The sequence below is a fragment of the Chiloscyllium punctatum genome, chromosome 15, assembly GCF_047496795.1.
Source record: "Chiloscyllium punctatum isolate Juve2018m chromosome 15, sChiPun1.3, whole genome shotgun sequence".
Taxonomy (NCBI): domain Eukaryota; kingdom Metazoa; phylum Chordata; class Chondrichthyes; order Orectolobiformes; family Hemiscylliidae; genus Chiloscyllium; species Chiloscyllium punctatum.
This window is the reverse complement of record NC_092753.1, coordinates 14,439,004-14,451,283: the sequence shown is the minus strand read 5'-3', so window position 1 is coordinate 14,451,283 and position 12,280 is coordinate 14,439,004. Positions and strand designations below refer to the sequence as shown.

General features: G+C 41.4%; 1 protein-coding gene across 4 annotated transcripts in view; it reads right to left on the bottom strand.

The window, feature by feature from the left end:
• Positions 1-229: 229 nt before the first annotated feature.
• tmco3 (transmembrane and coiled-coil domains 3) overlaps positions 230-12,280 on the bottom strand; it is a 60,299-nt gene continuing 48,248 nt past the window's right edge. For 3 of the 4 annotated variants that reach the window (XR_011962518.1, XM_072584693.1, XM_072584691.1), the window contains 2 exons: positions 2,337-2,486; positions 230-2,223 (listed from right to left, as the gene is read on the bottom strand). Coding sequence is in view for 3 of the 4 variants with exons in the window: in XM_072584693.1 (XP_072440794.1) it covers positions 2,110-2,223; positions 2,337-2,486 (264 nt within the window). In the remaining variant the exon portion in view is untranslated. Of the gene's footprint in view, positions 2,224-2,336; positions 2,487-8,288; positions 8,478-12,280 lie in introns of those variants that run through there. The other variant, XM_072584692.1, reaches the window with a different exon arrangement.

The following is a 12,280-nucleotide window of genomic DNA, read 5'->3' as shown; positions in this document are numbered from 1 at the left end:
ATATGTTTATACATTCGTATAGGAGGGTGGGTTGGGGAATTTGTTTAGTTTTGTACTATTTTTGTACTGTTCTGAATTGCATTGTTTTGTATTTGTTGTAATAATTAAAAATCTATTTTTTCTTAATAAAAATATCTTATAAAATAAAAGTGTCTTATACTGGAATATAAAACGGATGTTACAGACTTATCATATTTCTATTGTCACAGAAGTTCCACAATACTGAAAGTTGCTTGAGACAGGAAGTTAAATTACTTTATTTACCTTAACAATGAAAATGCAAACATTTACAGCCCAGAGCTTCCTCAAGGTTCTACCAAGTGGTCACCACAACTTCAACAGACAGTGCAACTAGGATTTCAGTCAAAGCTTCAGCAACCAATCAGAAGAACCAAAGAGGTACCAAGCAAACAACTTCAACTTCAGTGCAGTATTAAGAACTGGTGGTTGTCAATGGGAAATGGCATAGCTCAGTGCTTGCTAATACTAAACCAAAAGAAATTACTGAAGGTTACAATAGAGATGACCATTCAGCCCGTTAAGACTCCATACAGGCTCGCTGTATTCACCCATTTGGTACCACTCCCACCTTTTCCCCCAAATCACTGCAAATCTTCCCTCTTCAGATCTCTTTAGAAAGTCATGATTGAATTTGCCTTAAATATGCTCACAGGTGGTGCATTCCAGCTAAAACAAGATCCATATTTGATTCAAAGAGTAAGTGTATTAGGAACACTGCAATTTGTTGAGAGTAGAATTATGATGCTGAAGAATGGTGTTTAAAGTAGGGTAATGTCTTATTCTTTAGTACCCCATTATAACTTCTAGACAGAGAACAGATGCAGCTTGAAGAGGTCCACAACTTGACTTGTCCACCAATGAGCTTTGGGCCCTTGAATCACATGATGGCTCCTTTAGAAGTGTCAGAGAGAGCAGCCTAAATCTCACAACTATCTTTCTACGTGGAAGAAGTGACAGCAATACAATGGACTACCTTAAGATGAAGGCTTCCAGGAATGTTTACATAATTTCTTTACATGATATGGTGCTGGTCCCAAACAAATCGAACACCAGAATCTGTTCCTGTTAAGTGATAGGATTTTGAAAAGAGTATGTACCTATAGAAGTAACCTCTCCGATGAACAACTAGCAGCATCACAGCGCACATATAATTTTATGCTTCACCAAAGTACCAGGCTCCAAGACTTTCTCTGCCAGTCCCATACAGTCAAGGTATTTGGGCAAAGGCCGTGGGAGCTGAAGTCACTGCCACCAATGGTGGAACAATTAAAATCAAGGACATTTAAGAGGTCAGAGTTCAATGATTGGAGGTATAGGAGGGTTTTGGAGCCGGAAAAGATTATGCAGACGGGGAGGGGAAATACTTAAAACAAGAATGGGAATTTTAAAATCAAAAAAGTTGTTTGACAGAGATGTTCACTGTAATATTTATCCCTTTATGACAGAATACCAAAACTTGGCAGCATTCAAAAAACCTACACTAAAATGTACTGGGTCATGTCATAATTCAGAAAGTGATTACACAGCTTGTTAGTGTAAAAGCCAGTCATAGAGATTTTTTTTAAAAAACAAACCGTGCGGAAAGTGGCCCTTTGGCCAATCAGTCATCAAGAAAACGTTTATTCTCATCCCATTTTCCAGTCTGAAATATATAACTGATCTGAGGCACAGAGCACTGCCATCTCCCAATGGAAACATCACCCACTGATACTCATAAATCATCACAATCTGATCAAAAACTACATCTTAATTCATCCCTTCATTGTTTACAAAGCAAGTTCTTATCTTGAAGACAGTCAATGCATTTCATGATCAATTTTATTCATCTGAATGCCAGAAAATGTATATGAAATGCTTTTGTAATAAGATTCAAAAAGTAATGAATCCCCTTCCAAATTCAGTTCTCAGTCAAAGGAAAAGGCATCAGGAGATAATGTAGAGTATAACTGAGCCAGACTATTTAGTAGAGAAAACTAATTTGTGTACATCTGTCAGTATGGCTTATTGAAAGGGTGAGGAATTAGGATTTCACACCACGTGAAATCTAATAAACGAAGTAACTGGCAAACCACCATGGTTCACCTTCTGTTAGGAGCTCAACCGCTTTTCCGGCTTTGGAACGCATTTCAGAATTGCTGCTCTCCACAACGCTGGGGCAAGTAGAAGACTTAAGGTAGTTACACTAAGGATGAGGAGGTAGACCTGCAGAAGCACAGGGAAAGAACAAGTATTATCTTAGATTCTGTGGCACAACACACCAGAAATGCATCAAGTTGTAATGTTAACGGATACGGAGCAATTACAAAGCGCCTCACCTCTCGGGAGACAATCCCCGACTTACGAGCCCGACTACTCAGAACAAAGGAAAACTCACTGACTTGGGCTAACCCAGCAGAAACTATCCATCTGATATACTTGCTGTTCCTTGGTAGGATCAAAGAGAGGACAAGGACTGCCAGGATAAACTGTAAGAGGAAAAAAATTGCTCATTTTGTTTGTCTCATTTCTTGACAATAATGTACATTCAGGAACATTCAATGAATGGCAGAGATTTCCAAAAGTTATATCCCTACAATATCTATAGGCACAGAGGAGAATTTTTTTTATTTTAGTAACTTGGACAAGTGGAATGTATGGATTGGCAGTCAAATTACCAACTTGAAATCCCATTCAATTTTGATCATGCAGTGATATTACTCTGCGTGCTGTACAGTTCGTGTCAATGATTTGATTCAATTTCCAAAATGGTCAAATCATTACCCTGTATTACTGTTACCCAAAACAAGAGGCTATCAACAGATTCCTTCAATAAACTAAGTTATAAACAAACCTTATCTTTTAAACAACAGCAAAACTGATTAACAACCAAGTATATTCTGGAACTAAACCATACTCTCTTATTTGCAAACAAACATTCACACGACAAACAATATAACTCAGATGATAATTTTTTTTTAATAAAACTGAAAATGGGATGATTTCACACAGTTCTCCAAAATTTCTGTCAACGAGATTAAAATGCTGACCATTATAAATGGTAAAACCTTCAGATCAGACTTCCAATTCAGGGTACATCAGTTAGTCTTAGATCTTTGAAAAAAAGTAAAGGTTCAGCTTTAGAATTTACGAGATAGACAATGATATGGGCACTTTCTTTGATTAGATTGAGGGATATGGGCCAGGTGCTGGCAGGTGGGACTAGACTGGGTTGGGATATCTGGTCGGCATGGACGGGTTGGACCGAAGGGTCGGACCGAAGGGTCTGTTTCCGTGCTGTACATCTCTCTGACTCTAAGTACTTCAGCCCAGACAGAGAAATCTGTGCAGCTTGTCCTGCTTTCAGGCTTTCTCTTGGAAAAACTAAGAGTGGGAAAGAGTTGGTCACTGAACACCATGATCTTCACTTGTCTAAATAAGGTCTCCAGGAAAGCTCAGCAGGTTTGGCAGGTTGTGTGGGGACAGATGCTGTCAAACCTGCTGAGTTTCTCCAACAATTTCTATTTTTTTTAATTTCAGATCTCCAGCATCCACATTTCTTTGTTTTTATTCCAAAACAGTGTTGCTAAGCAACCTTCAGCACACATAGGCCCCACCTTTTCCAAACCAAATTTATCCAGCAATTAAAGCCATAAAGCTCATCTCTCAAAAGCTTTGCTGGTGTATTTCCAGTTTCTTGACTTTTCAGCAATGAGCAAGTCACAGCTCATTTTACTTTGAAATCATTTTTAATAGATATTTTTATTAAACTTTTCTTTCTTTACAAAATCATTTAAAACAGAAAATAAATTACACCAGCAGACTTTATTCTATATACATATGACAACAAAAATTAAAAAAAACACTAACAACAATACAACCAAATCACTACTATACCCATGTGCAAAATAGACAAATTAGTAAAGGTAGTTAAATGAACAAATGAACAACACAGCTCAGCACAACAAAACATTAGCTCTTGACCTCCAAGAGCACCAAGTATTACACACAATATATTCGGAATTCTTCCTTCAAGGACATCAAGTACGCTAAATCAGAGCGCCATGGCTACACAAAAGCCAGAGTTAAAATGGCAGATAAACCTGCATCCAAGAACTCCAGAAAGGGCACCCATATCCTGTAAATATTTTCTGTTTTCTGGTGCACCATATTCGTAAGAAGGTCCAGTGGGATGTGTTCCATAATAAGCCTATGCCAACCCGACAGGCCCAGGGTGGTTACAGAAACCCAACACCTTAAAATATTTTTCCTAGCACAGAAAGTAAGGATATTAAAAAGATTTTTCTCATGAGCATCCAAAGAGGGTATACTGGGTAGGCCCAGGAGGAGATGGATAGGGTCCATCTTAACCTTGGCCCCCAAGACCCTTTTAATAACCCCTGCCACAGAACTCCAATTCATATTCCTGAAGCAAGACCATAAACAATGAGAGTACTGATGTTTATTGTACACTTCGGATGTAGGGGGATGCGCCCATTTTAAACTTTGAGCACTACCTGGGGTCAAATGGACCCTGTGCAGAATCTTTAGAAGCGCAGCATTGGTCCTATTACAAATCGAGATCTTCCTTGCATTCTCACAAAAGACCCCCATGCCTTCACAGAGATTCCTGAACCCCTAATTCCATCTCCTGAATCCTGCAAAGCCATTCAACATCTTCTGAAGGATCACTCCCCCCACCAAGCATATGATAAACCATACTAATAGAGAGAGCACTTTTAACATAATCTTCTCCATAATAGATCTGCAGGGGTTGGTCAAAAGCATGGTCCCTTTCTGAACAAAATCACTGACCTGAAAAAGTGGAAAAAGGTCTTTGCCAACTAGACCATATTTAAAGGATTATTTGGCCAAAGGACATCATTATTTCACCTTCAAATAAGCTGCCCAAACAGGAGCTTTCCCTAGCTGCCCAAAGCTTAAATCCAGGATCCATTACCCCCAGTTGAAAACCCAGCATATCCACTATGGGATAAGAAATAACATTTTGGACATATTACTCTCCCTCTGCCGCATTATCCTCCATACCTTAACAGTATTAATAACAATTGGACTTCAGCAATTTTCCACAACCATTTTCATTTTATCCAAGAAAAAAAAAGACATTTTTGTCTGGGAGGCCTCAATATCCAACCACGTTCATGCCAGGTCTTTACAGGTCCAATCACTAACAAATGATAGAAGAGAACCTAACTGACATCTCCTAGTATCTGGGAGATCCACTCCCCCCAGTCCATGAGATAACTGTAATTTAAACAAAATGGTAACAGGCCGCCCATGGCGCCAAATAAAAGAGCTAAACCATCCATTAAGTCCATTAACCACCCACTTTGCTTTGGGAAAATCAAAGGAAGCTTTCATACAGAATAGAGAAAATGGGTGAGAACATTCATTTTGATAAGAGATACCCAGCCTAATCAGGATATTGGAAGTGCTTCCCATCGCTGAAAATCTTGCTTAATCCTGTTAAGCAAGTGGGAAAAATTGGCCTTAAACAGCCAAAGGCAGGAGTAATAAAGATGCCTAAATATGAAAAACTCTCCTGGAACCATTTGAACGGGAACTGTAGTTCACCCTTCACCTCAGACATTCTCTTAAGACACCCCATAAGCATAGCCTCCAATTTAAAGAAATTGATCTTGTCGCCTGAAAAGGAGCCAAATGAGTTGATGCACTGTAGAAGGTGTGATATAGAAACCCGTGGATTTGATGAAGAAAAAACAGATCATCTGCATACAATAAAATCTCATGCAACTTAGATCCTACTTTTGGGGCAAATGAGCCTCTGCCAGCAGCTCCATCAACATGAAAAGTAATGGCGAAAGGGGACAACGTTGCCAACTGCCCCTACAAATATCAAAATTGCTAGGCCTCACACCATTGGTGAGAATCACCGCCAGAGGATCAGCATAAAGGACCTTCACCCATTAATAAAAACCTCTCCCAACCCAAATCGCTCAAGGACTTAAGAAAGGTATGTCCACTCAACCCAATCAAATGCTTTTTCTGCGATCAAATGCTTTTTAAGCGTCTAAGACCACCACGAATCCCTGAACCAAATGCGGCTGACAAGCTTGAATCATATTCAGCAATCTCCTGATGTTATTGGAGGATCTACAGCCTTTTATAAAAACCAGTCTGATTATCCCTAACAATGGAAGGCCACACAGTTTCCAATCTTAGCGCAAGAACCTTGGACAAAATTTTAAAATCAGAGTTCAAAAGTGAGATGGCCCTATGAGAGGTACATTCCTCTGGAGTTTTCCCCTTCTTAAGACGGGGAGAAATATTAGTCTCTCTCAGGGATGGTGGGAGACTATCATGGATGAATGAATCATTATACATGTCCAACGTTGGTCCCATCAATATACTTATAAATTCCTTCTAAAACTCAGTGGGGAGACTGTCAGGGCCAGGCACCTTCCCATTCTGATCTCTCTGATAGCCTCCTGTATTTCCTGTGCTGTTAAATGGGTGTTAGAAAAGACACTTGTTCAGGATTGAAACTTGGAAGACCCAAGTTCTTAAAGACAGACTCCATTTTAGCCCATCCATCCTCACTGGAGTGTCGGAGGCGGAGGGGTGACCTTTTAGAGGTTTACAAAATTATGAGGGGCATAGATGGGAAAAGACTTTGTCTATTTATCCTTGGGGTCGGGGAGTCCAGAACTAGAGGGCATAGGTTTAGGGTGAGAGGGGAAAGATATAAAAGAGACACAAGGGGCAACATTTTCACACAGAGGGCGGTACGTATATGGAATGAGCTGCCAGAGGATGTGGTGGAGGCTGGTACAATTGCAACATTTAAGAGGCATTTGGATGGGTATATGAATAGGAAGGGTTTGGAAGGATATGGGCAGGGTGCTGTCAGGTGGGAGTAGATTGGGTTGGGATATCTGGTTGGCATGGACAGGTTGGACTGAAGGGTCTGTTTCTGAGCTGTACATCTCTATGACAATGCTCAGACTGGTAAAATTTCTGAAATGCTGCATTGATCACTTCAGAGTCACAAGTGACTATCCTATTCCCATCCCCGATTGGGGTAATGGATTTGGGGTGGTGGGGGCACGGGGAGGCATTCTTTCTAGCAAGATACACCAGGTACCTACCTGGCTCGTCATCATATTCTGGATTAGTGGTGCTGGAAGAGCACAGCAGTTCAGGCAGCATCCAAGTAGCTTCGAAATCGATGTTTCGGGCAAAAGCCCTTCATCCTGAAATCCCATCCTGATGAAGGGCTTTTGTCCGAAATGTCGATTTCGAAGCTACTTGGATGCTGCCTGAACTGCTGTGCTCTTCCAGCACCACTAATCCAGAATCTGTTTTCCAGCATCTGCAGTCATTGTTTTTACCTTTTGGCTCGTCATCATGTTCAAACAAAGAGGAGTTTCTTCCTTGCTGTCTGTGTAAGCAGAGTTCAAAGTGGACCAAAGAGCCATAACCTGCTGCAACTTAACTAAAGATGGTTAGTCAAAATACACCTTCTTAGCAGTCTTTAACAGCGCCTCAAGTGGGCGTTGTTGCTCCCCTTTCTGTCATTTCTGATTAGCACAGTAAGAAATGATTATCCCCCTGGCATAAGCCTCGGCCGTCTCCCAAATACTGGCCATGTCAGAGATGATGGATAAAAATACCTTAAATTTGTTAATAAATTATCCTATGAACTTACTATCCCTAAGAATAAAAGGATTCACTCGCCAATGTCGAGAGTCTCCCACACTGCCCTTAACCTCACTCTCTAAATAAACTGCAGCATGATCCGAGGTAGTGATATTTCCAATTAGACAGGATGTTACCAAAATCTAGGGGTTAGGAAAAAAAGATTCAATCCGGATAGGAAATTTGTGCAGGTTAGAAAAGAAGGTAAAGTCCCTCACTGTGAGGTGGAGACACCTCCAAACATCCACCAATCCAAAATCTGTACTAAGTCTATCAGCTGTTAAGACTGTGAAGAGTGTGTTGAGGGACCTCTTGGCATTTTATCCACCGCAGGGTCCATAAGGCAATTAAAGTCTCCCCAATAGTAAGCTGCCACAGTGTAAGAGCCATCAGTTTAGAGAGTGCGTCTGTCAAATCTAAGAGGGTGCACCGGGGGACAATACACATTCAGGATGCCATGCTCTTCTCCATATAATGATACCTTAAGAATGACAACTGCCCATACTCGTCTTTAATGTGTTCTAATTTAAATGGAAGATTCTTCCTGATGAGTTTGGCCACTCCCCTGCTGCTAGTATTAAAGGAAGAGAAATATCCCCAATCAAACTCACCCTGGTGTATTTTCAAACATTCTTTACCATTGAGAGGAGTCTCCTGCAGTAAGGCAATGTCTGCGCTCTCTTTTCGGAGACTGGAAAGAACCTTTCTTCTCTGAATTGGCAAATGGATCCCTCTAACATTTCAGGTACACTATTTGAGGACACAATTAGCCATGGCCCTCTATAACATAATTCAATCTCCTAAAAGGAAGAAACCAACTTATTAGCTGCTGAGCATCGACAAAACAAAAGGTTCAAAAAACCTAAAAAATACAAAATTAAAACTATTACATCTACCATTCTAATAACTACATACGATAAAACCCACCAAATTAACCCAGATACAAACACTTAACAAGGATTTCTACCCCTTCCCCACAAGGGGCACTTACATAGCTCAAAAGCACCTTCATACCGTCTTCCAGCTTGAGCCGCATCTCAGACTCAGGCCAGGAGAAAAGGAAAGAAAATTCTCAACAAGGAAATTAAAAGTAAACACTCTAACCATCCCCAAATATATGTTATCACTCATTAATATATTAAAAAAAAGATTCAGCAACCCCCTCGCAAACAAACAAGGAAGAGAAGGAGAAAAAAAATGAAACACTATTGTCCACATCCTTTCAGTTATCCAATCCCACTTTGTCATGTCCAAAAAATTTCACTTTTTCTGGAGAGTCAAAGGAATGTGTACATCCATCATACATAAAGCAAATCACCGCCGGGTACCTTAGGGAATACTGGATGCTAAAGTCTCTCAGTCTTCTCTTGGCTTCATCAAAAGGTCTTCCTTTTCCAGAGTACAGTTTTAGAGAAGTGCTGAAAGAACATAATTTTTTAACCTTGGTAGATTAAAGCCTGTGGATCTTTACCTTTTAATTCAGAGGCTTCCATAACTTTATCTTTATAGCTCGGGAGTCACACTAGGACCACACGAGGGTCTGAACCAGACCTGCGCACAGCAACTCTACAGGCCTTTTCCACTTTAACCCAGTCAGATGCAACCTCCAGGCCCAGGAATCGAGACAGCCCGTTTTCAAAGAAAACATCCTTCCCCCTCCAGCAGCCCCACAACGCAGATGTTCTTCCTCCTGTCTCTATTGTGGAGGTCGTCGACCTGTTACTCCAGTATTCAAACTCTTTCTTTTGCAGAATCGATCTTAGTCTCAGAGATAGTGGTCCTCCTTTCAACTTCTTCTGCTCTTCGTCTTCGGCCTTCCGGCTGCTCCTTGTGTTTCTGGGGCATGGTTGAGATCAGGTCCAGCCTGGTGCAGAACTCCTCTTTGATCAGAACGCCTTGATCATCTCTTGCTGCTTTGCAAACTCTGCAGCCAGGGCCTGGTGACAGAATAACTCCGAGGGACTATAGGAAGGAGTTGCAGCTGCAGACGCAGAGGTGTCAGATTCTGAGGCGAGTGTCCCGTGTATTAGGACTCCCTGGGGCCTCTACCTTTAGTCATGTTTCTTTGAGAAAGCAAACTTTGTAAAAGAAATTGTACAGGATATATAGGCTCAGAAACTCTTTAAAGATGAAGTTATCATAGAAACGATTTAAATGGGGAGGGGAGTGTGCTACTTTGCATGAACTGAGATGCAGAGCTCAGCAAAGCAGTCCTCTCAGATCACCACCATTTTGGATCCCCTTTAAACCATTTCAAGTAATCACATTCCCTTAAAAGTCCTTGGTAAACCCCTTTTAGTAAACAGTGTCACATTCCAGCTCCTTGTGGTCCTTAAATACATATTCCCAACTTAAATTTCGATCCTGCTTTCCCTTATGGCAGGGATCACTTTAACATATGCCAACAATGCCTACCTGACAACTTGTTGGTGAAAAGGTGTAGGAATTAGCAACAATTGACGATAAATCATACAGGGTTAAAGATGGCTAAAGACCAGAGAAACATGGATTGCATATGCACAAATCTTTGAAGGTGGCAAGACAGGCCATGAAGCAGACAGGATCCTGAGCTTTACAGATAGAAGCACAAAGTACAAAGAGCCAGCAAGTAGCACTAAATGTTTACCAAAGGTATTGTGGCCAAGTGGAAAGCACCACCACTTAAGGATGGAAGTCAAATTCTAGGAAAGAGTAGAGATTTATTAGAATAGTACTAGGGTCATAGGACAGCAGAACAGACTGGAGAAACTCATTCTCCACAGGAACAGAAGAGAATTGATAGAATACTCAAAATCTGCAGAGTTCAGTTTTAATAATCGTTTCTAATGATGAGAACAGTGTAGGGAGATGACAAAGAGCAGGACTAACTGGACAGTTCTTCAGAAGTGTACATATTTGATGGACTGGACAGTGCAGTACTATCCTCTGAATTGATCAGGCAGTTAGGTTGGAAGATAATACCACTGCTTTATCCGCTTAAGAACATCAATAGCTGAAACTCTTTCCTGTTTACAGCCTCGAATCTTCCAATGCTCTCCCCAACCTCCCATCCTGTACTCTCCTTGAATAGGTCGTTCTGCTATAATGCAACAATTGCGTTCTTCTACAACCTCACGCTATAGAAAGCCGCTGTAGAAAATCGCACAGAAGGTCGCTAATAGAAAATCACTATCTCCGTTCAGTAGAAAGTTTGCATTATCCAAACAGGGTCCACAATTAAACTAACTCTGCAGGGGCATGGGAACCCAGACTGTAGCTTTAGGGTGCAGGACCTGGAGTGTAGGGAGGTTAGGAATATGGCATCAATCTTAAAGGAGGGTGCCTATAAACAGAAGAGTGGCTTGAAGTGTGTATACTTTAATGCCAGAAGTATACGAAATAAGGTAGGTGAACTTGCAGCGTGGGTTGGTACCTGGGACTTCGATGTTGTGGCTATTACGGAGACATGGCTAGATCAGGGACAGGATTGGCTGTTGCAGGTTCCAGGGTTTAAATGTTTTAGTAGGGTCAGAGGTGGGGGTAAAAGAGGGGGGGGTGTGGCTTTGCTTGTCAAAGATAGCATTACAGCAGTGGAAAGGAAGATGGACGAAGATTTGCCATCTGAGGTAGTTTGGGTTGAGGTTAGGAATAGGAGAGGTGAGGTCACCCTGTTAGGAATCTTTTACAGGCCTCCTAATAGTCCTAGAATCGTTGAAGAAAGGATTGCGAAGATGATTCAGGAGAAGAGTGACAGCAATAGGGTGGTTGTTATGGGGGACTTTAACTTTCCTGATATTGATTGGGAAAGCTATAGCTCAAGTTCGTTAGATGGGTCAGTGTTTGTGCAATGTGTGCAGGAGAGTTTCCTGATACAATATGTAGATAAGCCAACAAGAGGTGAGGCCATACTGGATTTGGTTCTGGGTAACGAACCAGGCCAGGTATTAGAACTAGAGGTAGGTGAGCACTTTGGGGACAGTGACCACAATTCGGTGATTTTTACTCTAGTGATGGAGAGGGATAAGTGTGCACTGCAGGGCAAGAGTTATAGCTGGGGACAGGGAAATTATGATGCGGTGAGGCATGACTTAGGATGTGTGGATTGGAAAAGTAGATTCCAAGGCAAGAGCGTAATTGATATGTGGAACTTGTTCAAGGAGCAACTATTGAGTGTCCTTGATAAGTACGTACCTATCAGGCAGGGAGGAAAGGGTCGTGTGAGGGAGCCGTGGTTTAATAAGGAATTGGAATCCCTTGTTAAATGGAAGAGGGCGGCCTTTGTAAAGATGAGGCGTGAAGGTTCAATAGGGGCGATTGAGTGTTATAAGGTAGCCCGGAAGGACCTGAAGAGAGAGCTAAGAGCAGCAAGGAGGGGACATGAAAGGTCCTTAGTTGGTAGGATTAGGGAAAACCCTAAGGCTTTCTATAGGTATGTTAGGAATAAAAGAATGACTAGGGTAGGAATAGGTCCAATCAAGGATAGTAATGGGAAGTTGCGTGTGGAGGCTGAAGAGATTGGGGAGGCACTGAATGAATACTTTTCGTCAGTATTCACTCAGGAACAGGACATTGTTGTCGATATGAATACTGAGGCACGAATAAGTAGAATGGATGGCTTTGAGAT